This window comes from Heterodontus francisci, chromosome 4 (genome assembly GCF_036365525.1).
Source record: "Heterodontus francisci isolate sHetFra1 chromosome 4, sHetFra1.hap1, whole genome shotgun sequence".
In the NCBI taxonomy this organism is placed as follows: domain Eukaryota; kingdom Metazoa; phylum Chordata; class Chondrichthyes; order Heterodontiformes; family Heterodontidae; genus Heterodontus; species Heterodontus francisci.
This window is the reverse complement of record NC_090374.1, coordinates 18,393,715-18,420,239: the sequence shown is the minus strand read 5'-3', so window position 1 is coordinate 18,420,239 and position 26,525 is coordinate 18,393,715. Positions and strand designations below refer to the sequence as shown.

Here is a 26,525-nt window from a genome sequence, read left to right as displayed (position 1 = left end):
TGACACCCCAGACCGCTGGAAAAAGAGTCGGCTGTGTCATATAAATATGTTGAAACAATATCATCGCCGGGAGAAGGCTAAGCAAGCACAGGTATGTCAGGTATTGGGGACAGTGAAGGATGAAAGGGATAGTGAGGATGAGGCAGAAGGAGGCCTAGACAATTCTCAAATTGAACCTCCTACTATCTGTTTAGCTAATACTGAATTGCTAGGGAGATTAGACACTATGCTTTCATATTTAGATGCAGAACAACGAGAAGACTAACAAGGCTACTCATAGCATTTAAAGGAGTCTGGTGGGACAAGTCAGGCTGTACAACCTTAGTCATACATGACGTGGATATAGGAAAATCTTTTCCTATAAAACAGCCTCCTTACTGCTTAAGTCCAGAGAAACAGGCCCAGGTGAAAGCAGAAATCCAATACATGCTGGAAAACCACCTAATTGAACCCAGTCAAAGCAGCTGGAGTTCCCTAGTCGTGTTAGAACCCAAACCAGATGGTTCAACTAAATTTGACACAGACTACAGAAAGGTTAATGCAGCAAGAAAGGCAGACTCCTACCCAGTTCCTCACTTGGAAGACTGTCTTGACAGAGTGGGCACTGCCATGTTTCTTACAAAAATAGATTTGTTAAAGGGATACTGGCAGGTTCCTTTAACACCCCGAGATAAAGAAATATCGGCCTTTGTCACACCAGACGGTCTTTTCCAATGTTGAGTGATGCCATTCGGGCTAAAAAAATGCCCCAACCACTTTTCAGAGACTAATGAACAAAGTGGTAGCCAGTATTGCTAACTGTGTGGTTTACCTTGATGATGTGCTGATATACAGTGACACTTGAAGGACCACTTGGAACAACTAGAAGCTCTGTTTAGAAAATTACAATTGGCTGATTTAGTAATAAACCTTGCAAAAGTGAGAGTAACCTACCTCGGGCATGTAGTAGGGCAAAGACAAGTGTTGCCAAGGACAGCGAAAGTACAAGCACTGGTGGAGTTCCCTACCCCTAAACGAGAAGTCATGAGGTTTTTGGGGATGTGTGTTTTCTACCGCAAGTTTGTATCAAATTTTAGTACTATAGCTGCTCCACTGACAGATTTGTTACAAAAAAGAGCCAAGGTAGTGTGGTCAGAAGAGTGCCAAGCATCTTTTGAGAGGCTGAAAGCCATTTTGATTAATGAACCAGTGTTTGCTGCTCCAAATTTCACTAGAATCATAGAAATCATAGAAAGTTTAAGGCACAGAAAGAGGCCACTTGGCCCATCGTGTTGGTGCTGGCTGAAAAACGATCCAGTGTTTGGTCTGTAGCCCTGCAGATTACAGCACTTGAGGTGCATATCCAGACTCCTTTTAAATGAGTTGAGGGTTTCTGCCTCAACTACCCTTTCAGGCAGTGAGTTCCAGACCCCCACCACCCTCTAGGTGAAAAAGATTTTCCTCATCTCCCCTCTAATTTTTCTACCATTCATTTTAAATCTATGACCCTCGTCACTGACATCTCTGCTAAGGTGAATAGACCCATCACCTCCATTCTATCCAGGCCCCTCAAAATTTTGTACATTTCAATCAGATCTCCCCTTCGCCTTCTCTGTTCCAAGGAGAACAACCCCAGCAATCTTTCCTCATAGCTGCATTTTTCCAGTCCCGGCAACATCCTCATAAATCTTCTCTCTAGTGCAATTACGACCTTAAGCCCTTCCAGGTAGCAATTGATGTTTGTGACCTGGGGGTTGGTGCAGTCTTGTTACAAGAGGATGAATCAGGCATAGAAAGACCAGTGGGATACTCTTCCAAAAGACTAAATCTACACCAAAAAAGATATTCAACAGTGGGAAAAAAAAACCCTGGGTTTATTACTAGCACTTAAGCATTTTGAGCTCCATGTTTACCACTACAGGAGGGAGACACTGGTATATACAGATCATAACTCTCTAACCTTTGTGGAAAAATAAAAAAAACAATGCCAGAGTATTCTGATGGAGTTTACTGTTGCAACCTTATCACTTAAAGGTTAACCACATTACGGGGCAACATGTAATTGTGGATTAAAAACAAGAAATGCTGGAAATACTCAGCAGGTCTGGCAGCATCTGTGGAGAGAGAAGCAGAGTTAACGTTTCAGGTCAGAACTAACTATGTTTCTCCACAGATGCTGCCAGACCTGCTGAGTATTTCCAGCATTTCTTGTTTTTATTTCAGTTTTCCAGCATCTGCAGTATTTTGCTTTTTTGTAATTGTGACTGCTTTGTCTAGGATTTAACTTTGCTTTGAGTTATCTGAGTGCAAAGATGGTGCAGAACTGTATTAGCTACTGGTAAAGAGTGAATGAGAATGAGTGTTTAAATGTGTTTTAATATTTTTCATTTTTTTTCACACTTTGTAATGAAACGCATTTAGAAATGGAGTTTCATTCCTCCAAGGATGGAGGTGTTATGAGAGTGCTTCATTTTTTAAAAATATGTTTTTAAGGACTCATTTTAAATTGTGGAAATGGATTCATTTGGAAGTCTGAAGAAATGCTGGACTTCGCTTTTGTCACTGGGGTCATTGACTTTGAAAACAAATACTAGAAGAATCATGGAGTGCTAAAAACCTTTACTGGAGATCACCTGCCTTAAGATAAATAAACAACAGGAATCTTGGACTAAGGGGAGTTGTTTACAGAGAAGCCACATGTCAGAGTTTATGCAGGTCAGGAGGTTGACTTTCTGTTTGGGGTTTGGATATTGTTTTCAGTTCAGAGCGGCGGCAGCTGGCGGACCTGGGTGGAAGTTGATCCGGAGCGGGAACTGTAAAAGAGAGCACGGGGCTCTAGGCCCTCACTTACCTGAAGACAGGAGCGGCGGCGGCTGGCGGACCTGGGCAGAAGCTGATCCGGAGCGGGAGCTAGAAAAGAGAGCGCGGGGCTCTAGGCCCTCACTTACCTGAAGACAGGAGCGGCGGCGGCTGGCGGACCTGGGCAGAAGCTGATCCGGAGCGGGAGCTGTAAAAGAGAGCGCGGGACTCTATAGCCCTCACTTACCTGAAGACAGGAGCGATGGTGGTTGGCGGACCTGCTCTCCCTCTCGGCGTGCGCTGAGACTCGGAAAAAAAAACTTAGTGACATCATGGGAAATCTGCAAGGTGATTGGTTGGTTGAGTAGCAGCTCTTAGTGCATTTAAATAGCTTAAAAAAAAGGGGAAAGTTTTTTTGTTGAAAAAAAAACCTCCAGTGATAAGGTGAGTACTACTAAAGTGTTTTTTTTAAATTCAGTGTAACTTATTAAGGACTTTAGATTGTAGTGGGTAGAACTAGTGTAATTAGTATTTTTTAATTAAGGGAGAAACTAAGTAATCTAAGGGTAAGTCATGGCAGGAGATCTCAGCCCAGTGATATGCTGCTCCTGCGCTATGTGGGAAATCAGGGACGCTTCCAGTGTCCCTGACGACCATGTGTGCAGGAAGTGTATCCATCTGCAGCTACTGCTACCTGCATTATAGAGCTGGAGCTGCGGGTGGATTCACTGTGGAGCATCTGCGATGCTGAGAACATCGTAGATAGCACATTAAGCGAGGTGGTCACACCGCAGGTAATGGCTGTACAGGCAGAAAAGGGATGGGTGACCACCAGGCGGAGTAGTAGGCGCAGGCAGGTTGTGCAGGAGTTCCCTGTGGCCATCCACCTCTGTAACAGATATACCGCTTTGGATACTATTGGGGGGGGATGACCTCCCAGGGGAAAGCAGCAACAGCCAAGATCGTGGCACCACGGAAGGCTCAGCTGCACAGCAGGGGAGGAGAAGGGATGGAAGAGCTATAGTGATAGGGGATTCTATTATAAGGGGTGCGGATACGCATTTTTGTGGCCGCAAACGAGACTCCAGGATGGTATGTCGCCTCCCTGGTGCCGGGGTCAAGGACGTCACGGAGCGGCTGCAGGACATTCTGAAGGGAGAGGGTGAACAGTCAGAGGTTGTGATACACATTGGTACCAACGACATAGGTAGAAAGAGGGATGAGGTCCTGCAACAAGAATTTAGGGAGATAGGTAGCAGATTAAAAGCAGGACCTCAAAGGTTGTAATCTCTGGATTACTCCCTGTGCCACATGCTAGTGAGTATAGGAATAGGAGGATAGAGCAGATGAATGCATGGCTGAGGAGATGGTGCAGGAGGGAGGGCTTTAGGTTCCTGCATCACTGGGTCTGTTTCTGGCAAAGGTGGGACCTGTACAAGTTGGACGGGTTGCACCTGAATCGGAATGGGACCAACATCCTTGCTGGGAGGTTTGCTAGTTCTGTTGGGGGGGTGGTTTAAACTAATTTGTCAGGGGGATGGGATACAGAGTGGAGGTGCAGTAGGTGGTGAGGCACAGCCAAATATAGAAGAGAAACTGAGTCAGTCGGAAGGCAGAGCTGTTAGACCTGTTAAGATACAAGTGAAAAATGCAAGGCTGGATTGCATTTACTTTAATGCAAGGAGTCTCACTAGTAAGGCAGATGAATTGAGGGCATTGATTAGCACATGGGATTATTAGAATTAGAACATTACAGCGCAGTACAGGCCCTTCGGCCCTCGATGTTGCGCCGACCTGTGAAACCATCTGACCTACACTATTCCATTTTCATCCATATGTCTATCCAATGACCACTTAAATGCCCTTAAAGTTGGCGAGTCTACTACTGTTGCAGGCAGGGCGTTCCACGCCCCTACTACTCTCTGAGTAAAGAAACTACCTCTGACATCTGTCCTATATCTATCACTCCTCAACTTAAAGCTATGTCCCCTTGTGTTTGCCATCACCATCCGAGGAAAAAGACTCTCACTATCCACCCTATCTAACCCTCTGATTATCTTATATGTCTCTATTAAGTCACCTCTCCTCCTCCTCCTCTCCAACGAAAACAACCTCAAGTCCCTCAGCCTTTCCTCGTAAGACCTTCCCTCCATACCAGGCAACATCCTTGTAAATCTCCTCTGCACCCTTTCCATAGCTTCCACATCCTTCCTATAATGCGGTGAGCAGAACTGCACGCAATACTCCAGGTGCAGTCTCACCAGAGTTTTGTACAGCTGCAGCATGACCTCGTGGCTCCGAAACTCGATCCCCCTACTAATAAAAGCTAACACACCATATGCCTTCTTAACAGCCCTATTAACCTGGGTAGCAACCTTCAGGGATTTATGCACCTGGACACCAAGATCTCTCTGTTCATCTACACTACCAAGAATCTTCCCATTAGCCCAGTACTCTGCATTCCTGTTACTCCTTCCAAAGTGAATCACCTCGCACTTTTCCGCATTAAACTCCATTTGCCATCTCTCAGCCCAGCTCTGCAGCCTATCTATGTCCCTCTGTACCCTACAACATCCTTCGGCACTATCCACAACTCCACCGACCTTAGTGTCATCCGCAAATTTACTAACCCACCCTTCTACACCCTCTTCCAGGTTATTTATAAAAATGACAAACAGCAGTGGCCCCAAAACAGATCCTTGCGGTACACCACTAGTAACTGAACTCCAGGATGAACATTTGCCATCAACCACCACCCTCTGTCTTCTTTCAGCTAGCCAATTTCTGATCCAAAGCTCTAAATCACCTTCAACCCCATACGTCCGTATTTTCTGCAATAGCCTACCGTGGGGAACCTTATCAAACGCCTTACTGAAATCCATATACACCACATCCACTGCTTTACCCTCATCCACCTGTTTGGTCACCTTCTCGAAAAACTCAATAAGGTTTGTGAGGCACGACCTACCCGTCACAAAACCGTGCTGACTATCGCTAATGAACTTATTCTTTTCAAGATGATTATAAATCCTGTCTCTTATAACCTTTTCAAACATTTTACCCACAACCGAAGTAAGGCTCACAGGTCGATAATTACCAGGGCTGTCTCTACTCCCCTTCTTGAACAAGGGGACAACATTTGCTATCCTCCAGTCTTCCGGCACTATTCCTGTCGACAATGACGACATAAAGATCAAGGACAAAGGCTCTGCAATCTCCTCCCTAGCTTCCCAGAGAATCCTAGGGTAAATCCCATCTGGCCCAGGGGACATATATATTTTCACACTTTCCAAAATTGATAACACCACCTCCTTGTGAACCTCAATCCCATCTAGCCTAGTAGTCTGAATCTCAGTATTCTCCTCGACAACATTTTCTTTCTCCACTGTAAATACTGACGAAAAATATTCATTTAACGCTTCCCTTATCTCCTCTGATTCCACACACAACTTCCCACTACTATCCTTGATTGGCCCTAATCTAACTCTAGTCATTATTTTATTCCTGATATACCTATAGAAAGCCTTAGGGTTTTCCCTGATCCTATCCGCCAATGACTTTTCGTGTCCTCTCCTTGCTCTTCTTAGCTCTCCCTTTAGATCCTTCCTGGCTAGCTTGTAACTCTCAAGCGCCCTAACTGAGCCTTCACATCTCATCCTAACATAAGCCTTCTTCTTCCTCTTGACAAGCTCTTCAACTTCTTTAGTAAACCACGGCTCCCTCGCTCGACAACTTCCTCCCTGCCTCACAGGTACATACTTATCAAGGACACACAGTAGCTGCTCCTTGAATAAGCTCCACATTTCGATTGTTCCCATCCCCTGCAGTTTCCTTCCCCATCCTATGCATCCTAAATCTTGCCTAATCGCATCATAATTTCCTTTCCCCCAGCTATAATTCTTGCCCTGCGGTATATACCTGTCCCTGCCCATCGCTAAGGTAAACCTAACCGAATTGTGATCACTATCACCAAAGTGCTCACCTACATCTAAATCTAACACCTGGCCGGGTTCATTACCCAGTACCAAATCCAATGTGGCATCGCCCCTGGTTGGCCTGTCTACATACTGTGTCAGAAAACCCTCCTGCACACACTGGACAAAAACTGACCCATCTAAAGTACTCGAACTATAGTATTTCCAGTCGATATTTGGAAAGTTAAAGTCCCCCATAACAACTACCCTGTTACTCTTGCCCCTGTCGAGAATCATCTTCGCTATCCTTTCCTCTACATCTCTGGAACTATTTGGAGGTCTATAAAAGACTCCCAACAGGGTGACCTCACCTCTCCTGTTTCTAACCTCGGCCCATACTACCTCAGTAGACGAGTCCTCAAACGTCCTTTCTGTCGCTGTAATACTCTCCTTGATTAACAATGCCACACCCCCCCCTCTTTTACCATCTTCTCTGTTCTTACTGAAATATCTAAATCCCGGAACCTGCAACATCCATTCCTTTATGATATTATTGCTATCACAGAGACATGGCTGAGGCAGGGGCAGAACTGGCAGCTCAATATTCCAGGGTATAGAATCTTCAGGCATGATAGGGGAGGAGATAAAAGCGGAGGTGGCATTGCACTGTTGATCAAGGAGTCAATTACTGCAGTAAGGAGGGATGATTTCTTAGAAGGTTCCTCAAATGAGGCCATATGGGTAGAACTTAAGAACAAGAAAGGGGCAATCACTTGGCTGGGAGTGTACTACAGGCCTCCAAACAATCAGGGAGAGATAGAGGAGCAGATATGTAGGTAAATCACAGAGAGGTGTAAAAATAATAGGGTAATAGTAGTAGGGGATTTCAACTTCCCTAATATCAACTGGGATAGTCTTAGTGCAAAAGGCTTAAAGGGGGAGGAATTCTTAAAATGCATACAGGAGAGCTTTTTGAGCCAGTACGTAGAAAGTCCTACAAGAGAAGGGGCAGTACTGGACCTAATCCTAGAAAATGAAGCTGGACAAGTGGTAGAAGTGTCAATGGGGGAGCATTTCAGGAATAGTGACCATAACTCCAAGATTTAAGGTAGTTATGGAAAAGGACAAAGACGGGCCGGAAATAAAGGTACTGAATTGGAGGAAGGCCGATTTCAATATGATAAAACAGGATCTGGCCAGAGTGGACTGGGAGCAGCTACTTGCAGCAGCTTATTCGGGAGCAGAGAGTGCGAGCGAATGAGCAGCTGGGAAGGTCAGTTTCAGCTTAAACTTAATTTCCTTTTGTTTTCGGCGGACCAAGGGGCTGCTGGGTAAGTAAAACCCTATATATTTGGGCCGTTTCTGAACCCGAGACACTACACGGGTAGTGTCTCCCACCCGCCCTCCTCCTCTAACCAAAAAAAAAGGACTCGGTGGTGTGTAGATAAGGTAAGGCTTTTTCTACTTTGTTTTTTATCGTGTGATTGGTAAAAACTTTTTGTTCCTTTTTCATTTATCTAAGTTTCAGACTAAGTTAAGCTTAAGATTAAAAATGGCAGGAGATCGCAGACCCGTGTTATGCTCCTCTTGCTCAATGTGGGAGGTCAGGGACACGGCTGATGTCCTTGACTCCTTCACGTGCAGGAAGCGTGTCCAGCTGCAGCTCTTGTTAGACCGCATGACGGCTCTGGAGCTGCGGATGGACTCACTTTGGAGCATCCGCGATGCTGAGGAGGTTGTGGATAGCACGTTTAGCGAATTGGTCACACCGCAGATTAGGATTGCTGAGGGAGAAAGGGAATGGGTGACCAAAAGGCAGAGAAAGAGCAGGAAGGCAGCGCAGGTGTCCCCTGCGGTCATCTCCCTCCACAACAGATATACCGTTTTGGATACTGTTGAGGGAGATGGCTCACCAGGGGAAGGCAGCAGTAGCCAGGTTCATGGCACCGTGGCTGGCTCTGCTGTTCAGAAGGGCGGGAAAAAGAGTGGAAGGGCTATAGTCATAGGGGATTTGATTGTAAGGGGAGTAGATAGGTGGTTCTGTGGTCGAAAACGAGACTCCCGAATGGTATGTTGCCTCCCAGGTGCACGGGTCAGGGATGTCTCAGATCAGCTGCAGAACATTCTGAAGGGAGAGGGTGAACAGCCAGTTGTCGTTGTGCACATAGGCACCAATGATATAGGTAAAAAACGGGATGAGGTCCTACAAGCAGAATTTAGGGAGTTAGGAGCCAAGTTAAAAAGTAGGACCTCAGAAGTAGTAATCTCAGGATTGCTACCAGTGCCACGTGATAGAGTAGAAATGAAAGAATAGTCAGGATGAATGCATGGCTTGAGAGATGGTGCAGGAGGGAGGGGCTCAGATTTTTGGGACATTGGGACCGGTTCTGGGGGAGGTGGGACTATTACAAATTGGATGGTCTACACCTGGGCCGGACTGGAACCAATGTCCTTGGGGGTGCTTTTGCTAATGCTGTTGGGGAGGGTTTAAACTAATGTGGCAGGGGGATGGGAACCCAATGAGGTCAGTGGACAGTAAGGAGGTAGTAACTAAAGCCTGTAAGGAACTAGATAATGAAGTCAGCGTGACTAAGGGAAAGAGTAGGCAGGGAGCAGATGATGAAAGCAAAGGGACTGGTGGTCTGAGGTGCATTTGTTTTAATGCAAGAAGTGTAGTAGGTAAGGCAGATGAATTTAGGGCTTGGATTAGTACCTGGGAGTATGATGTTATTGCTATTACTGAGACTTGGTTGAGGGATGGGCATGATTGGCAACTAAATATCCCAGGATACCGATGCTTCAGGCGGGATAGAGAGGGAGGTAAAAGGGGTGGAGGAGTTGCATTACTGGTCAAAGAGGATATCACAGCTGTGCTGAAGGAAGGCACTATGGAGGACTCGAGCTGTGAGGCAATATGGGCAGAACTCAGAAATAGGAAGGGTGCGGTAACAATGTTGGGGCTGTACTGCAGGCCTCCCAACAGCGAGCGTGAGATAGAGGTACAAATATGTAAACAGATTATGGAAAGATGTAGGAGCAACAGGGTGGTGGTGATCGGAGATTTTAATTTTCCCAACATTGACTGGGATTCACTTAGTGTTAGAGGTCTAGATGGAGCAGAATTTGTAAGGAGCATCCAGGAGGGTTTTCTCGAGCAGTATGTAAATAGTCCAACTCGGGAAGGGGCCATACTGGACCTGGAGTTGGGGAATGAGCCGGGCCAGGTGGTTGAAGTTTCAGTAGGGGACTACTTTAGGAATAGTGATCACAATTCCGTAAGTTTTCGAATACTCATGGACAAAGACGAGAGTGGTCCTAAAGGAAGAGTGCTAAATTGGGGGAAGGCCAACTATACCAAAATTCGGCAGGAGCTGGGGAATGTAGATTGGGAGCAGCTGTTTGAAGGTAAATCCACATTTGGTATGTGGGAGGCTTTTAAAGAGAGGTTGATTAGCGTGCAGGAGAGACATGTTCCTGTGAAAATGAGGGATAGAAATGGCAAGATTAGGAAACCATGGATGAAAGGTGAAATTGTGAGACTAGCTAAGAGGAAAAAGGAAGCATACATAAGGTCTAGGCGTCTGAAGAAAGACGAAGCTTTGAAAGAATATCGGGATTGTAGGCGCAATCTGAAACGAGGAATTAAGAGTGCTAAAAGGGGTCATGAAATATCTTTAGCAAACAGGGTTAAGGAAAATCCCAAAGCCTTTTATTCATATATAAGGAGCAAGAGGGTAACTAGAGAAAGGATTGGCCCACTCAAGGACAAAGGAGGAAAGTTATGCGTGGAATCAGAGAAAATGGGTGAGATTCTAAACGAGTACTTTGCATCGGTATTCACCGAGGAGAGGGACATGACGGATGTTGAGGTTAGGGACAGATGTTTGATTACTCTCGGTCAAGTCGGCGTAAGGAGGGAGGAAGTGTTGGGTATTCTAAAAGGCATTAAGGTGGACAAGTCCCCAGGTCCGGATGGGATCTATCCCAGGTTACTGTGGGAAGCGAGAGAGGAAATAGCTGGGGCCTTAACAGATATCTTTGCAACATCCTTAAATACGGGTGAGGTCCCGGAGGACTGGAGAATTGCTAATGTTGTCCCCTTGTTTAAGAAGGGTAGCAGGGATAATCCAGGTAATTATAGACCGGTGGGACTAGAATAGTTAAATGCATGATGGCCACCACATACACGATGGGCTGAAGGGCCTGTTTCTGTGCTGTATAACTCTTTGACGTTATGAGTTGGGGTGTGAACTGTTTTGAAGACAGTTGAAGATCAGCCTGCCATGGAATAAAACACCCAATTCATCTCTTTCCTTTTGTCGCTGTAAAAACCCTGATTATTCTGTGTGATAACCGAAACCCTTGATGCCACATCTCTCCTGAGAAGCTGGGAAAACCTGCCAGATTAATTCTCGACGTTGCCTGAAAAGAACTGCTCCAGAAAAGATCCCAGTGACCTGTCTACATGTACTCGGATGCCAGACCAAAAGGGACAACTGAGATCTTTCCATATCTTTTTCTCTCATCAAGAATTAGCAAGTATTTGGGCAAAGTATTATTTTTGTCTTTTTTTAAATAACCTGAGTTCTGCAAAGAGGATTTCTTTATTCTTTTCAATGTGTGTGTGAGCTTTGTGTGTGGGGATTTAAAAGAGGAACTTTCATATATCAATCTGTGTTAATGCTTTGCTTCATTACTGGATAAGTCGGTTTATAATAAACTGATAATTTTGTTGTTTATTAAAGAAACGTGGTTGGTGGATATTATTCTGGGATAAAGAGTAGAATATATGATTGACCGCATTGATAACTTTATAAATAAAAGCAAAATACTGCAGATGCTGGAAATCTGAAATAAAAACGAGAAATGCTGGAAATACTCAGCAGGTCTGGCAGCATCTGTGAAGAGAGAAGCGAAGTTAATGTTTCAGGTCAGTGACCCTTCATCAGAACTGGCAAAGGTTAGAAATGTAATCGGTTTTAAACAAGTAAAGCGGGCATGGAGCAAGAGATAACAAAAGAGAACGTGTTGATAGGACAGAGGGTCACAGAGATTAATTGACGAGTAGGTCATGGAGCAAAGGCAAACAGTATGTTAATGGTGTGCTGAAAGACAAAGCGTTAGTGCAGAGAGGGTGTTAATTGACAGAAAAGTGAACAGCCCTGGCCCAAAGCACAAACATGAAAAAAAAGTGGATAGGCACATGGTAAAAAAATGATGAAACAAACTAAGATAAAATAAACAAATAAAAAATAATAACTAATAATAAATAACTAAAAATAAAAAGGGGGGCCCGTCATGCTCTGATATTATTGAACGCAATGTTCAGTCCAGTAGGCTGTAGTGTGCCTAATCGGTAAATGAGATGCTATTCTTCGAGCTTACGTTGATGTTCACTGGAACACTGCAGCAAGCCCAGGACAGAGATGTGGGCATGAGAGCAGGGTTGAAATGGCAAGCAACTGGAAGCTCGGAGTCATGTTTTCAGACTGAGTGGAGGTGTTCCGCAAAGCGGTCACCCAATCTGCGTTTGGTCTCCCCAGTGTAGAGGAGACCACATTGAAAGAAGTGCAAGTAAATCGCTGCTTCACCTGAAAGGAGTGTTTGGAGCCTGGGATAGTGAGGAGAGAGGAGGTAAAAAGGCAGGTGTTAAGCCTCCTTTGATTGCAGGGGAAGGTGCCATGGGAAGGGGACGAGGTGTTGGGGATAATGGAGGAGTGGACCAGGGTTTGGCGGAGGGAACGATCCCTTCGGAATGCTGACGGGAGGGGAGGAGAAGATGCGTTTGGTAGTGGCATCACGCTGGAGATGGTGGAAATGACGGTGGATGATCCTTTTGATGTGGAGGCTGATGGGGTGGAAAGTGAGGACAAGGGGAACCCTGACATGGCTTTAGGACGGAGGGGAAGGGGTGAGGGTACAGGTGCGGGAAATGGGCCAGACATGGTTGAGGGCCCTGTCAACCACAGTGGAGTGGGGGGGGGGGGGGGGGGTGGTGGAATCCTCGGTTGAGAAAAAGGAAGATATATCAGAAGCGCTGTCATGGAAGATTTGAAACATTTTATAAATATGTGTTGTGACCTGTGGAGAAGTGGGACTAGAAAAGACTGCACTCCTCCCACCTCGGTCGTACCATATCATATGTATACTTTAAAATTAAGCCCTGTATACCTGGAACCAGGTAATTAATATGTAGAAACCTTCACTCTAATAAAATTCTCCACCCAGCTGTGATGAATTTCAACCACAAGAAAAACACCCACACATTCCATAAGTTCACATTTTCTCATACACCAAGTTGGAGAGATTGCCGTCAGGAGGCACTCACCAATCAAGGGTTGCCAACCTTGCAGGATTGTTCTGGAATCTCCAGGAATCCATCTCCTTGGACACTGCTGTGAGCAACTCAGGAGAAAATCATTGTGAGCGTGAAAAAAAATAAGGTCACTGTCCTGAAACGTTAACTCTGTTTCTCTCTCCACTGACCTGCTGAGCATTTCCAGCACTTTGTTTTTATTTTTAATTCTGTGTGGTTTGTTTTCCATTTTCTCTGAACTCTTTCATTTCTTAGTTATAAAATATGTGGGAGATCCTGCAAAGAAAAAGGTTATTTGATGAAGCCATCAACCCAAGTGAGAATCCTAGTGACTCGAAAGGCTTTTAAAATCATGAAAGCTTTTGATAGGGTAGAGGAGTTTCCACTTGTGCGGAGTCTAAAACTGGGGACTATAAATAGTTCCGATGAAGGGTCACTGACCCGAAACGTTAACTCTGCTTCTCTTTCCACAGATGCTGCCAGACCTGCTGAGTGGTTCCAGCATTTCTTGTTTTTATTTCAGATTTCCAGCATCTGCAGTATTTTGCTTTTATATTATTATGACTATAAATAGGATAGTCACTAATAAATCCAACAGGTAATTCTGGATAACCTTCTTTACCCAGAGAGTGGTAAGAATATGGAACTCACTGCTACAGGAAGTGGTTGAGACAAATATCAAAGATGCATTTAAAGGGATGGCAGATAAACACATGAGGGAGAAAGGAACAGGAGGATGAGCTGTTAAAAGTGAAATGAAATGGATGAGAGGCTCAGATGGAGCATAAGTAAGCACTTGAGCTGAATGCTGTAAATTCCATGTAATTTAGTCATTCACAGGGGTTTTTGTTTTTGGCACAGTTTTGCCTTTACCGAAGAAAAAAAATTAAACCCAAGGAGCATGAATTGCGTGAATGAATTTTAAGGTAACTGCACATTGTACCCAGTCTATCTCCATTTTTGCAATAAACCATTGAGTAATGTTCCAAAATCTGGATGCAATCCCAAACCCGCCTTCTCTGCACAAAAAAAGCTGCAGTGAGATTTTGAACACACAATCTACTATGAAATGGAAACTGTTCAGCAGTTAACGCATGCGTTAAAGCGTTTTTTAAAAAGAAAGGCTGAAATATGACACTGCTTCCTGATCCTGTTCTTCCTCTTCAGATTCCAGAGCAGGGGAAAAAAACACTCCAAAAGCAGAATTTAGACCAGGGAACAAGTCCGATTGGGAACTGGACACAAAGCAAGAGAGAGAGAGCCAGGAATTGCAGCTGGAGCAGAGAGAAGGAACTTCGCCTTGTCCCTGGGGAATTGGCAGGAAGAAACTACAAGCTCCACTCTACAGCAAAGAGCAGGTACCAGCCACCCACATCATTCACTGCACTCTAACATACAGGGACAACTCAGCCAGCATCTGTCTGGCAGACAGGCAGCGTTCATGGGCTCGAGTTTCAGATCATTGGTCATAATCGTAATTGTAATGTTCCCGCATTACAACACGTCCAGAGTACTTCATTGGCTGATAAACGCTCTGGGACATCCTGAGGTCATGAAAGGGCTATATAAATGCAAGTCTTTCATCCTTCCTCCATGTGTGAGGTTCATTTTATCCACAGAGCAGTAAGGTTGTTCAGAAAGGTATAAAGTCTTTCTGATTTCCCCTGCTACTTTTCTCTCCCCTATCCTTCCTCTCTTGATTCCTTGCTGCGGCTGCCACAAGTGCTGGGCACCCTCCTGAGTCGCGGCCAAGTATCTTGATACTCATACTTGAATCCAGATGTCAAGTTAGTGGGCTGTTCGACTGCAGGGCCATCACAATACAGTGATGTTGTGATCTGGAATGCACTGTCTGAAAGGGCAGTGAAAGCAGATTCAATAGTAACTTTCCAAAGGGAATTAGGTAAGTATTTGAATGGGGCAAGAGCAGGGGTGTGAGACTGGTTGCATGCCTCTTTCAAAGAGATGGCACAGGCAGGATGGGCTGAATGGCCTCCTTTGTGCTGTAAGGTTGTATGAACTGCAATCCTCCAATCACATCCTGGTTGAGATCAATGAAGTCAGCACCAGGGGATTGTTCCCAGACCTTCATGGTCATTATGACCCAGTTACTCATTGTGTGAACTTGCTGTGAGCCCTTGAGGGAACTTTCTGGAGATAACGGGTCTGCATTCCACTGTAGGTTTGCAGACAAAAATAAAGAACAGTGTTTACGCAACTGTTCAGAGCTTGAGCTGTGAGTATCCTATCCCGCCTGTCCTTCATCGCTTTCCTTGTTGATCATCACTGGCTCCCTGATCCCAAAACATTGATATTTATTTTCTTCCTACTCATTGTCAAATCCCTCCTGGCCAGACTTCGACCTTCCTCTACCACCACCTCTAGTCCTACCCCTACCTAGCCTTCTGTGTCTCACTTTAGTCCACCATTGATGGCATAATCCCCCAGCTACTTCAGTGCGACTCCTGGAACTCCCGCTGTGTACCTCTGCCACACTACCCCTCACCAAATTTAAAAAGCTGTCCTCATCAAGCAGTTGGCCACAACAACTTTATAGGGACATTAGGAACAGGAGTAGGCCATTCAGCCCCTCAAGCCTGTTCCATACCTTTCATTAAGATCATGGCTGATCTGTGCCTCAGTTTGATTTTCCTGCCATTGCTCCATATCACATGAGCACAAAATCTAGGCTGACAGTCCCAGTGCCGAAGGAGTGCCGCACTGTTGGAGTTGCCATCTTTTGGATGAGACGTTAAACCATTTCTCAGGTGGACAAGAAGGTACAAGATGGGTAAAAAATATGCCATGGCGCTTTTCGAAGAACACCAGTGTTGTGGACAATATTTATCCCACAACCTGTATCATTAACATGGATGCTCTGGTCATTTCTCATACTGCTGTATGTGGGAGCTTGCTGTGTGCAAATTGGTTGCATTTATATAGCACCTTCAATATAATAAAACTAGGTTGTCCAACATATGGCCTGTGAGCCAGGATCCGGCCCGCCAAAGGTTTCCATCTGGCCCGTGGATGTATTTCAGAGATGAGAAATTTTTCATCGTCTTCTTCCAGATCAGCTTTTTAAAAAAATTGTGCTGAGTTTCACAGCTGACAGGTGCTGACTTCGGGAACAACGGCTTCTGAACGGACAGATTTGGGGTTTTCTGGCGGGTTCTGACTTTTTTTAAAAGAGAGGGGGAACAGAGAGAGAGAGAGTGACGGGGGAGACATAGAAAGAGAGAGGGGGGCAGAGAGAGAGCGAGGGGGCAGAGAGAGAAAGAGGGGTTGACTGAGAGAGAAAGGGGGGAGGAACAGTGAGAGGGGTGACACAGAGAACAAGGATGATACAGAGCGGGGGAACACGGGGAGACAGAGGAAGAGACAGAGAGCATGATCGAGATCACTCCTGACAGATGGACATCTAACCGTAGTACTCAGGATCGCTACAAGTGTGCGGGCAAACATTGACTGTGTGTGCAAGTAAAAAAAAAAATGCCAGGTATCTCACTGAATCAGTGTCCAACATAGTGAACAGAAAGTAAGTCAATAAATTAATCTTCTCATTTAAAGCTTCTTCACAAAAATGCACGTTATTGTTTTGATTAATAGTAAAATAAATTTTTAATGCCTTTATCTTTCTGAAAGTGTCTCACTGGCCCCCTATGTAAGAGAAAAATTGTAATGTGCCCCCCCAACATGATAAGGTTGGACACCCCTGTAGTAAAACATTCCAAGATGGTTCACTGAAGTGTAATCAAATAAAATTAGTCACACCGAGTCACATGAGTAGACATTAGGACAGGTGACCAAAAGCTTGGTCACAGAAGTAGGTTTTAATGTGCGTCTTAAAGGAGGAAAGTGAGTTGGAGAGAGGGAGAGGTTTAGGGAGGGAATTCCAGAGCTTGGGCTCTAGGCAACTGAAGGCACGGCCACCAATGGTGGAGCAATTAAAATGCACAAGGGGTCAGAATTGGAGAAACACAGATATCTCAGAGGGCTGGCGGAGGTTACAGAGTTAGGGAGGGGCCAGGCCATGGATTTAGAAACCAGGATGCAAATTTGAAAATTGAGGCGTGTCTGGATTGGGAGCCAATGTAGGTCATTGAGCACAGGGGTGATGGGTGAGCGGGACTTGGTGCCAGTTAGGATATGGACAGCTTGAAAGAGCTAAAGTTTACAAAGGGTGAAAGGTGAGAGTGCGGGCTGAGGTAGGCGATGGCAGCTCAGTAGCCAGCAGTGACCCACTGAGTGGGGCAGCATCAAATGCCTGCCTGGATTTAACATAGATTTAGGGTAATTAGTAAAAGAACCAGAAGGACGATGAGAATTTTTTCATGCAGCAGGTTTTTCTGATCTGGAATGAACTGCCTGGAAGGGTGCTGGAAGCACTAACTTTCGAAAGGGAATTGGATAACTGTTTGAAGGGGTAAAACAAATTGCAGCAATGCTGGGAAGGAGCAGAGGGTGCACGGCTAATTGGGTAGCCCTTTCAACAAGCCATCACAGGATGATGGACCAAATAACCTCCTTCTGTGCTGTAAGATTCTTTGACATCCAGTGTCTCTTGTCTATCTACTGGGCACACTATTTCTTTAAACTAAGGCAATAGCATGACCTCCCACTCCTAAAACCATGCAGACTACTCACTGAGTATATTAGTAGCTGTGGACCGCTGATGCAATGATCCATGGTGTGTAGAATGCAGTTGAATTCAAATAATTGCTCAGCCTCCTTTCCCTGATCTGCTACTCAGGATGTTTTGTGCTATAACGAGAGCACTGGTGTTTTTATATTGTTCCATTCATTACTCTTGGCCCAAAACCCTGCATTGTTGTGCGGAGAGCAATCACTTGATCATTTACTGTGAACCAGTTATGGACAATTAGAGGCCCATTAGGGGGAACATTAAATGTATTGTGCAGAAGGATACCATTCCGCCCGTCGTGCCTGTGCCAGCTCTCTGATGTTCCATCCACTTAGTCCGATTACCCCTGCGCTTTTCCCATATGCAGTGTAAACCTTCAAATATTTATCTTAAAAGCTGTAATGGATTCTGGTTCCAGCCCTGCTTCTGGCAGAGCATTCCATGTCCTAATGACCCTCTGGATAAAACTATTCTCCCTTCGTTGTGCTGGTGATGATCTTAAATTTCCTCCCTCTCATTACTGACTCACATAGTTTCCATAAATCTGTCAAAATTTTGAACACCACCATCAGATTTTCTCTTTAACGTTTATTTATTTATTTAGAGATACAGCACTGAAACAGGCCCTTCGGCCATTCTTCAGTTCTAGTGAAAAAAACCTCAGTTTCTCTTATCTCTCCTCAGAATTAAAGCCCTTTATCTTTGATATCGTCCTAGTCAATCTCTTCTGCACCCTTCCTTGGCCTTAACATCCTTCCCACAGTAAGGCAGTCTAAACTGGACACCATAGTCGAATTGTAGTATAACTAATGATCTACACAGGGTTAGCATTACCTCTTTGCTTTTGCATCCTGTGCTTCTGTTAGATAAAAGTTAGGATCACATTTGTTTTTTTACACAGCTTTAAGAGATGAGTTGTGGTTTTGAAAAGTATGATTTGATAGTTTTAAACTAGAGGTTCCCAAACCGGGGTGGGGGAGGAGGGGAGTGGGTGGTGGTGTTGGGTGGGATGGGGTCAGGGCATGGGGATGGTGTAGGATTATGGGGTTAGAGACGGGGAGAGAGCCAAGGAGGAGGGTCTGGCCAAGAACAAGAGACACTGTGCACCCTCACATAGCCAGATGCTTGAGGAGCAATGCCAGGGGAGATTGGTTAGTCCATAGATAGTTTGAACTCCAAGGTTACACTGAAGTTATGTTGTATTCTGAGATGTAATGAAAGAAAGAACTTGGGAACGTAGGAACAGGAGAGGAGAGATGGTGGCATAGTGGTAATGCCACTGAACTAGTGATCTAGGGGCCCAGGCCAATGCTCTGGCGACATGGGTTCATATCCCACCAATGGCAGCTGGTGGAATATAAATTCAATTAATTATTAAAAATATGGAATTGAAAGTTAGTCTCAGTAATGGTGCCATGAGACAATCATCGATTGTCATAAAAACCCATCTGGTTCACTAATATCCTTTAGGGAAGGAAATCTGACGTCCTTACCTGGTCTGGCCTACATGTGACTCCAGACCCACAGCAATGTGGTTCACTCTTAACTGCCCTCTGAAATGGCCCAGCAAGCCACTCAGTTGTCAAGAGCAATTAGGGATGGACAACAAATGCTGGCCTTGCCAGTGATGCCCACATGCCATGAAGGAATAAAAAAAGAGTAGTTTGTTCAGTGCCTCGAGCCTGTTCCAGTTGAAACATGGCTGATCTGTATCTTAACTCAGTCTACCCTGCCTTGATTCCCTAATCATTAACACCCTTATCCAACAAAAATCCATCAATCTCAGTTTTGAATTTTTAAATTGAGGCTACAGCATCCACACCTTATTTGGGGAGAAAGTTCCAGATTTCCACCATCCTTTATGGGACTAGGTGCTTTCTGACATCACCTTTGAACGGCTCAGCTCTAATTTTAAGGTTCTTCCCCCTTGCTCAAGACTCTCCCCACTAGAGGAGATAGTTTCTTTCCAAATACCCTATCAACTCCTTTGATAATCTTGCATTTATACTTCACCTTTAATGACCTCAGGATGCCCCAAAACACTTTACAGCCAACCTAAGAATTTTTTAAAGAATAGCTACTGTTGTAGGAAACGTGACTACCAATTATCACAAAGCAAGCTCCCACAAACAGCAATGAGATAATGACCAAATAATCTGTTCTTAGTGATGTTGGTTGAGGGATAAGTATTGGCCAGGACACCAATGAGAACTCCCCCTGCACTGCTTCCACATAGTGGCCATGGAATCTTACATCCAACTGGGAGGGTAGATGGGGCCTCTGTTTAATGTCTCACTCAAAAGGCAACACCTCTGAGAGTGTAACACCCCCTTAGCCTGGATTTTGTCCTCAAGTCTCTGGAGTGGGACTTGAACCCACAACCTTCTGACTGAAAAGGCAAGAGTGCTACCAACTGAGCCACAGCAGACATCTAAGAAGGAAAGGCCTATTGAGAAATTGCTGAGTAGAAGGTTTGCCTATTGGAAAGACTATTGACCCACAGGCTAGAGATAGGATGTCCGTCTTGCTTTAATTGAGCTGATCTCTCTGTATCTTGTAATTTGTTGTGCAAGCTAATTGAAGTTATTGTGAGAGCGTTGTTGAATTCTTATTGGGTACTGAAGAAGTAATTGAACACGATGACTCAATAGTTTGGGTGTGTTTCCCTCCCCTCCTCTTAACCCTGATGGAATGTGAAATTGGAAACTACAAGGAAAGGAGAAAAAAATGTTGTTTTTCTTCCTCTTAGAGCCTGCTGTAAAACATGGAGAGAATTGAGCAACAGAACCATGGTCAAGAAAATAACAAGGCCAAGAGTGAGCCCAACACCCAAGACGGTTCCTCGCACATCATTACCATTGTTTTCTTGATGCTGCTCATTGACCTGCTTGGGTTTACTCTTATCCTGCCACTCCTGCCCTCCATACTGGATTATTATGGAAAGACTGACCACGTGAGTGCAAATGAGAATTATCACATGTATAATAATATATGGGAAAGAGAAATGCCGTAATATATTAATATATACACTCTGACTGCTCCTGGTTAATGGACAATATACAGTCACTGACAATAGGAAGTGCTATTAGCAGAGGGTGATTGGGACATGTCTTACAGGAAACAGAGAAGAATTATGTGTTATACACCAGAATTTAACATATTTAATACAGAAAATATCTCTTCTCTCTTTGGCCTCCTTGTCTCGAGAGACAATGGGTAAGCGCCTGGAGGTGGTCAGTGGTTTGTGGAGCAGCGCCTGGAGTGGCTATAAAGGCCAATTCTAGAGTGACAGACTCTTCCACAGGTGCTGCAGAAAAAATTGTTTGTCGGGACTGTTACACAGTTGGCTCTCTCCTTGCGCTTCTGTCTTTTTTCCTGCCAACTGCTAAGTCTCTTCGACTCGCCACACTTTAGCCCCGCCTTTATGGCTGCCTGCCAGCTCTGGCGATCGCTGGCAACTGACTCCCACGACTTGTGATGAATGTCACAGGACTTCATGTTGTGTTTGCAGACGTCTTTAAAGCGGAGGCTTGGACGGCCGGTGGGTCTGAAACCAGTGACGAGCTCGCTGTACAATGTGTCTTTGGGGATCCTGCCATCTTCCATGCAGCTCACATGGCCAAGCCATCTCAAGCGCCGCTGACTCAGTTGTGTGTATAAGCTGGGGATGTTGGCCGCCTCGAGGACTTCTGTGTTGGAGATACGGTCCTGCCACCTGATGCCAAGGATTCTCCGGAGGCAGCGAAGATGGAATGAATTGAGACGTCGCTCTTGGCTGACATATATTGTCCAGGCCTCGCTGCCATAGAGCAAGGTACTGAGGACACAGGCTTGATACACTCGGACTTTTGTGTTCTGTGTCAGTGCGCCATTTTCTCACACTCTCTTGGTCAGTCTGGACATAGCAGTGGAAGCCTTTCCCATGCGCTTGTTGATTTCTGCATTGAGAGACAGGTTACTGGTGATAGTTGAGCCTAGGTAGGTGAACTCTTGAACCACTTCCAGAGCTTGGTCGCCGATATTGATGGATGGAGCATTTCTGACGTCCTGTCCCATGATGTTCGTTTTCTTGAGGCTGATGGTTAGGCCAAATTCGTTGCAGGCAGCCGCAAACCTGTTGATGAGACTCTGCAGACACTCTTCAGTGTGAGATGTTAAAGCAGCATCGTCAGCAAAGAGGAGTTCCCTGATGAGGACTTTCCGTACTTTGGTCTTCGCTCTTAGACGGGCAAAGTTGAATAACCTGCCCGCTGATCTTGTGTGGAGGAAAATTCCTTCTTCTGAAGACTTGAACGCATGTGAGAGCATGTGATAGAAAATATAGGGTATTTAATATAGGGTACAAAAGCAAAGAAATTATGCTAAATCTTTATGAATCACTGGTTAGGCCAGTTCAAGTGTTATGTTCAATGCTGGGCACCGCACTTCAGGAAGCATGTCAAAGCCTTGGATAGGATGCAGAAGAGATTTACTGGAATGATACTAGGGATGAGGGATTCGAGTTATGTAGAGGAAGTGGAGAAGCTGGGGTTGTTCTCCTTAGAATAGAGAAGGTAAAGGGGAGATTTAATTGAAGTGTTCTTTCAAAGAGCCAGCAGTGATATATTGAGCCAAATGTCCTCCTTCTGTGCAGTATGATTCTATGATTTGACTTGTGTTCCTCAAGGTGAAAGTTTAGGTGCTGAGGACTGGAATAGTGTCCATTCATATCAATTTTTAAAAATCTCATCCTGCCTGAATCTCCACACAACTTAGTGGACATCAAGCTCTCTTAAAACCTGCTTAGTTTTACTGACTATTTGCTGCTGTGATTGGGCAGGTGGATCCCCCAATTTTAAAAAGATTCATTGTTAATTATTTCTGTTTGGAAACAGATCTGCATCATAGAGAAACTTGAAGAAAGTCAATCAGTTTGGTTGTAATGGTTGCCGAGCTTACATATACTCATTAGCAATGAAGAATCTAGCGTATTAGAGAAGTTGGGGAGGTACATGGGGATATTTATTTGGAGTGAAGCTCAGAGTGAGATGTGTAAGAGGCAGGCGTTGTTAATTGTATATCAATTGTGTTTAATTATATGCAGGTGAAGGTCATTAATTGAGGTTTCACTTGAGCACATATAAAGAGACACTTAAGGAAGCTGTGGTGTGGTTGAGTTAGGAGGTATATGCTTGTATTGTTTCACTCTGTAAATAAATGTTAGTACTGGAACCAATCTTTACTCAGTCTGTCACCAACTGGCTTTCTGGATCAGAACAGGTGTTTCCAAAGGGTCAGGTGCTTGTTTTGTTTGAGGTTTATTTTGTGATGGCATAATTTATCTCAAGTGCTAACTCCAGTAAACCTCCATTGAGATAGGCTACTTGGCTTTTCTAATAATTGTGCTCAAAGCTAATTTTGTTTTTCATTGAAAAATCATTTGAAACAGTTAACAAATGTCTAAGTTGCAGAAGACATTCAGTATTCGAAAGGGTTAATTTGCGCTGTTTCATTTCAGTGATGTGCGCTAACACTTGCTTTGGGTGTTTCTTTTTTCCAGTTCACTGTTGTACTAGCTTACTTTAAACATTCTCCTTTTTTTTGTGAATCTGATTACACCAGTGCCTCTTGTTACAGCTGTTTCAACTTCCAGTGTCCTGGATTGAACCGTCCCTTGCAACCTATTTCAGCTATGTCCCTCCGTGATGCTATTTCTTCCTATCATAATGATTTCCTAAAGCTACACATTCCCATGTGCATCCTCAGCTTCTCAGGCTGTCAGTTGTAGCTCAGTGGGTTGCCCTTAAGCCCTTGAGTTGGAACATTCTGGGTTCAAGTTCTATCTTGCTGACATTAACACAAAGTCCAGGCTGACACTCGCGGTGCAGGTCGGAGAGAGAGTTGCAGTATTGGAGATGTCGTCTTTTGGATGAGATGTTAAAAGAGGTCCCTGTCTGGCCTCTCAGATGGAGTAATAGATCCTACAGCTATTGGAAGAACAGGGGAGCTGTCTCCGGTGTCCTTCTCAACATTTATCCTTCATGCAATATCAGTAAAAACCCCGTCTCTGGTCATTACAACAATGCTGTCTATGGGAGTTTACTGTGCATAAATTGGCTGCCAGGTTTCCTCCATCTGGTCTATATCCCTTTACAGCCTCTCTGTGTCGTTCTCAAAACTTACTTTCCCACCTAGTTTTGTATGAAGATATATTACACTCAACATAGATTCTAAATAGCTGAGGCCCAAGAACTGATCCTTGCAGCACTCCACTAGTTATGGCCTGTCATCCCGAAAATGACCCATTGATTCCTACTCTCTCTTTTGTGTCCGTTTACCAACCCATGCTCATATATTACTCCCCATCCTATGAGGCCTAATTTTTTTTTATTCGTTTGTGGGCTATGGGCCTCGCTGACAAAGCCAGCATTTATTGCCCATCCCTAATTGCCCTTGAGAAGGTGGTGGTGAGCTGCCTTCTTGAACCGATGCAGTCCATGTGGGGAAGGTACACCCACGGTGCTGTTAGGAAGGGAGTTCCAGGATTTTGATCCAGTGACTGTGAAGGAATGGTGATATAGTTCCAAGTCAGGATGGTGTGTGGCTTGGAGGGGAACTTGCAGGTGGTGGTGTTCCCATGCATTTGCTGCCCTTGTCCTTCTAGGTGGTAGAGGTAGCGGGTTTGGAAGGTGCTGTCTAAGGAGCCTTGGTGCGTTACTGCAGTGCATCTTGTAGATGGTACACACTGCTGCCACTGCGTCGGTGGTGGAGGGAGTGAATGTTTGTAGATGGGGTGCCAATCAAGCGGGCTGCTTTGTCCTGGATGGTGTTGAGCTTCTTGAGTGTTGTTGGAGCTGCACCCATCCAGGCAAGTGGAGAGTATTCCATCACACTCCTGACTTGTGTCTTGTAGATGGTGGACATGCTTTGGGGAGTCAGGAGGTGAGTTACGCAGGATTCCTAGCCTCTGATCTGCTCTTGTAGCCACGGTATTTATATGGCTACTCCAGTTCAGTTTCTGGGCAATGGTAACCCCCAGGATGTTGATAGTGGGGGATTCAGCGATCGTAATGCCATTGAATGTCAAGGGGAGATGGTTAGATTCTCTCTTGTTGGAGATGGTCATTGCCTGGCACTTAGGTGGCAAGTAACATTTGCGCCACATATCAGCCCAAGCTGGATATTGTCCAGGTCTTGCTGCATTTCTACACGGACTGCTTCAGTATCTGAGGAATCGCGAATGGTGCTGAACACTGCAATCATCAGCGAACATCCCCACTTCTGACCTTATGATTGAAGGAAGGTCATTGATGAAGCAGCTGAAGATGGTTGGGTCTAGGACACTACCCTGAGGAACTCCTGCAGTGATGTCCTGGAGCTCAGATGATTGACCTCCAACAACCACAACCATCTTCCTGTTTGTAGGTATGACTCTGACCAGTGGAGAGTTTTCCCCTGATTCCCATTGACTCCAGTTTTGCTAGAGCTCCTTGATGCCATACTCAGTCAAATGCTGCCTTGATGTCAAGGGCAGTCACTCTCACCTCACCTCTTGAGTTCAGCTCTTTTGTCCATGTTTGGACCAAGGCTGTAATGAGGTCAGGAGCTGAGTGGCCCTGGTGGAACCCAAACTGAGCATCACTGAGCAGATTATTGCTAAGCATGTCCGGCTTGATGGCACTGTCGACGACATCTTCCATCACTTTGTGGATGATTGAGAGTAGACTAATAGGGTGGTAATTGGCCAGGTTGGATTCTTCCTGCTTTTTGTATACCTGGGCAATTTTCCACATTGCTGGATAGATGCCAGTGTTGTATCTGTACTGGAACAGCTTGACTAGGGGCGCGGTTAGTTCTGGAGCACAGGTCTTCAGTACTATTGCCGGAATGTTGTCTTGTGTAACAGGCTATTGTGTCACACCTTGCCTTATGAAAATCCAAATATACCAGATCCACTGATTCCGTGACCACCAGGCTTCTCGTTACAATGTAGAATACTAAAATGATACCAGATACCAGGTTGTACCTACAAGGAAAGATTGAACAGGCTGGAGCACTTTTCTCTAGAAAAGAGAAGACTGAGGGCTAACCTGATTGAGGCCCAGATTATGAAAAGGTTTGATAGGGTAGACGTAGAGAAGATGTTTGCAATTGCGGGCGACACCAGAACTAGCGGCCATAAATATAAGATAATCAGTAATAAATTTAATAGGGAATTCAGGAGAAACTGCTTATTACCCAGAGAGTGGTGAGAATGTGGAACTTGTTACTACAAGATGTTAAGGGGAAGCTAGAGAAGTACATGAGGGAGAAAGGAACAAAAGACTATACTGATGGGGTGAGATGAAGAAAGGTGGAAGGAGGCTCATGTTGAGCATAGACACCGACATGGATCTGTTGGGTTTGATGGCCTGTTTCTGTGCTGTAAATACATTGTAATTCTCTTTGCAACATCCCCCAAGCTGACTCTCTCCATTCTACTCTGGTGCCTGCTCATTCATGCTACTACACTCCAGCCCTTTAATTTCCTCCTTTTCAAAACCTCCTCGAATACCCTCTTCTTGACTCACACCTTTGAGTCCTCCCCTCTTTCCCTGCAAACTATCTCCTTATGTTCCTTTAACGATCCTGCTCGGCTCCACTGCCTTGTCCTCAAAGTTTAAAAAAAAAGTTTTTGGGATTATCTTCCTGCAAATGAGAAATGCTGTAGTAATGCAAGGCATTCTTGTTCTTGATTATGAAGAAATGTTTTTTGGCGTCTGCTCCTAACTTTCTATTGCACAACCTTGAATCCGTGCCCTCTTGTCTCACTGTGAAAGGACGAAAGAACTTATCCTGGTAACTGTTAGAGTTTTCAAGATTTGTTATCTCTGGGACGTTTTTGTTTATAAAG

General features: G+C 44.8%; 1 protein-coding gene across 2 annotated transcripts in view; it reads left to right on the top strand.

Moving 5' to 3' along the window:
- mfsd10 (major facilitator superfamily domain containing 10) overlaps positions 1 to 26,525 on the top strand; it is a 79,216-nt gene that overhangs the window by 6,394 nt on the left and 46,297 nt on the right. For both annotated transcript variants that reach the window (XM_068029242.1, XM_068029241.1), the window contains exons 2-3: positions 14,176 to 14,366; positions 20,403 to 20,606. In XM_068029242.1, the coding sequence (XP_067885343.1) occupies positions 20,418 to 20,606 (189 nt within the window). In that variant the 5' untranslated portion in view covers positions 14,176 to 14,366; positions 20,403 to 20,417. The remainder of the gene's footprint in view (positions 1 to 14,175; positions 14,367 to 20,402; positions 20,607 to 26,525) is intronic.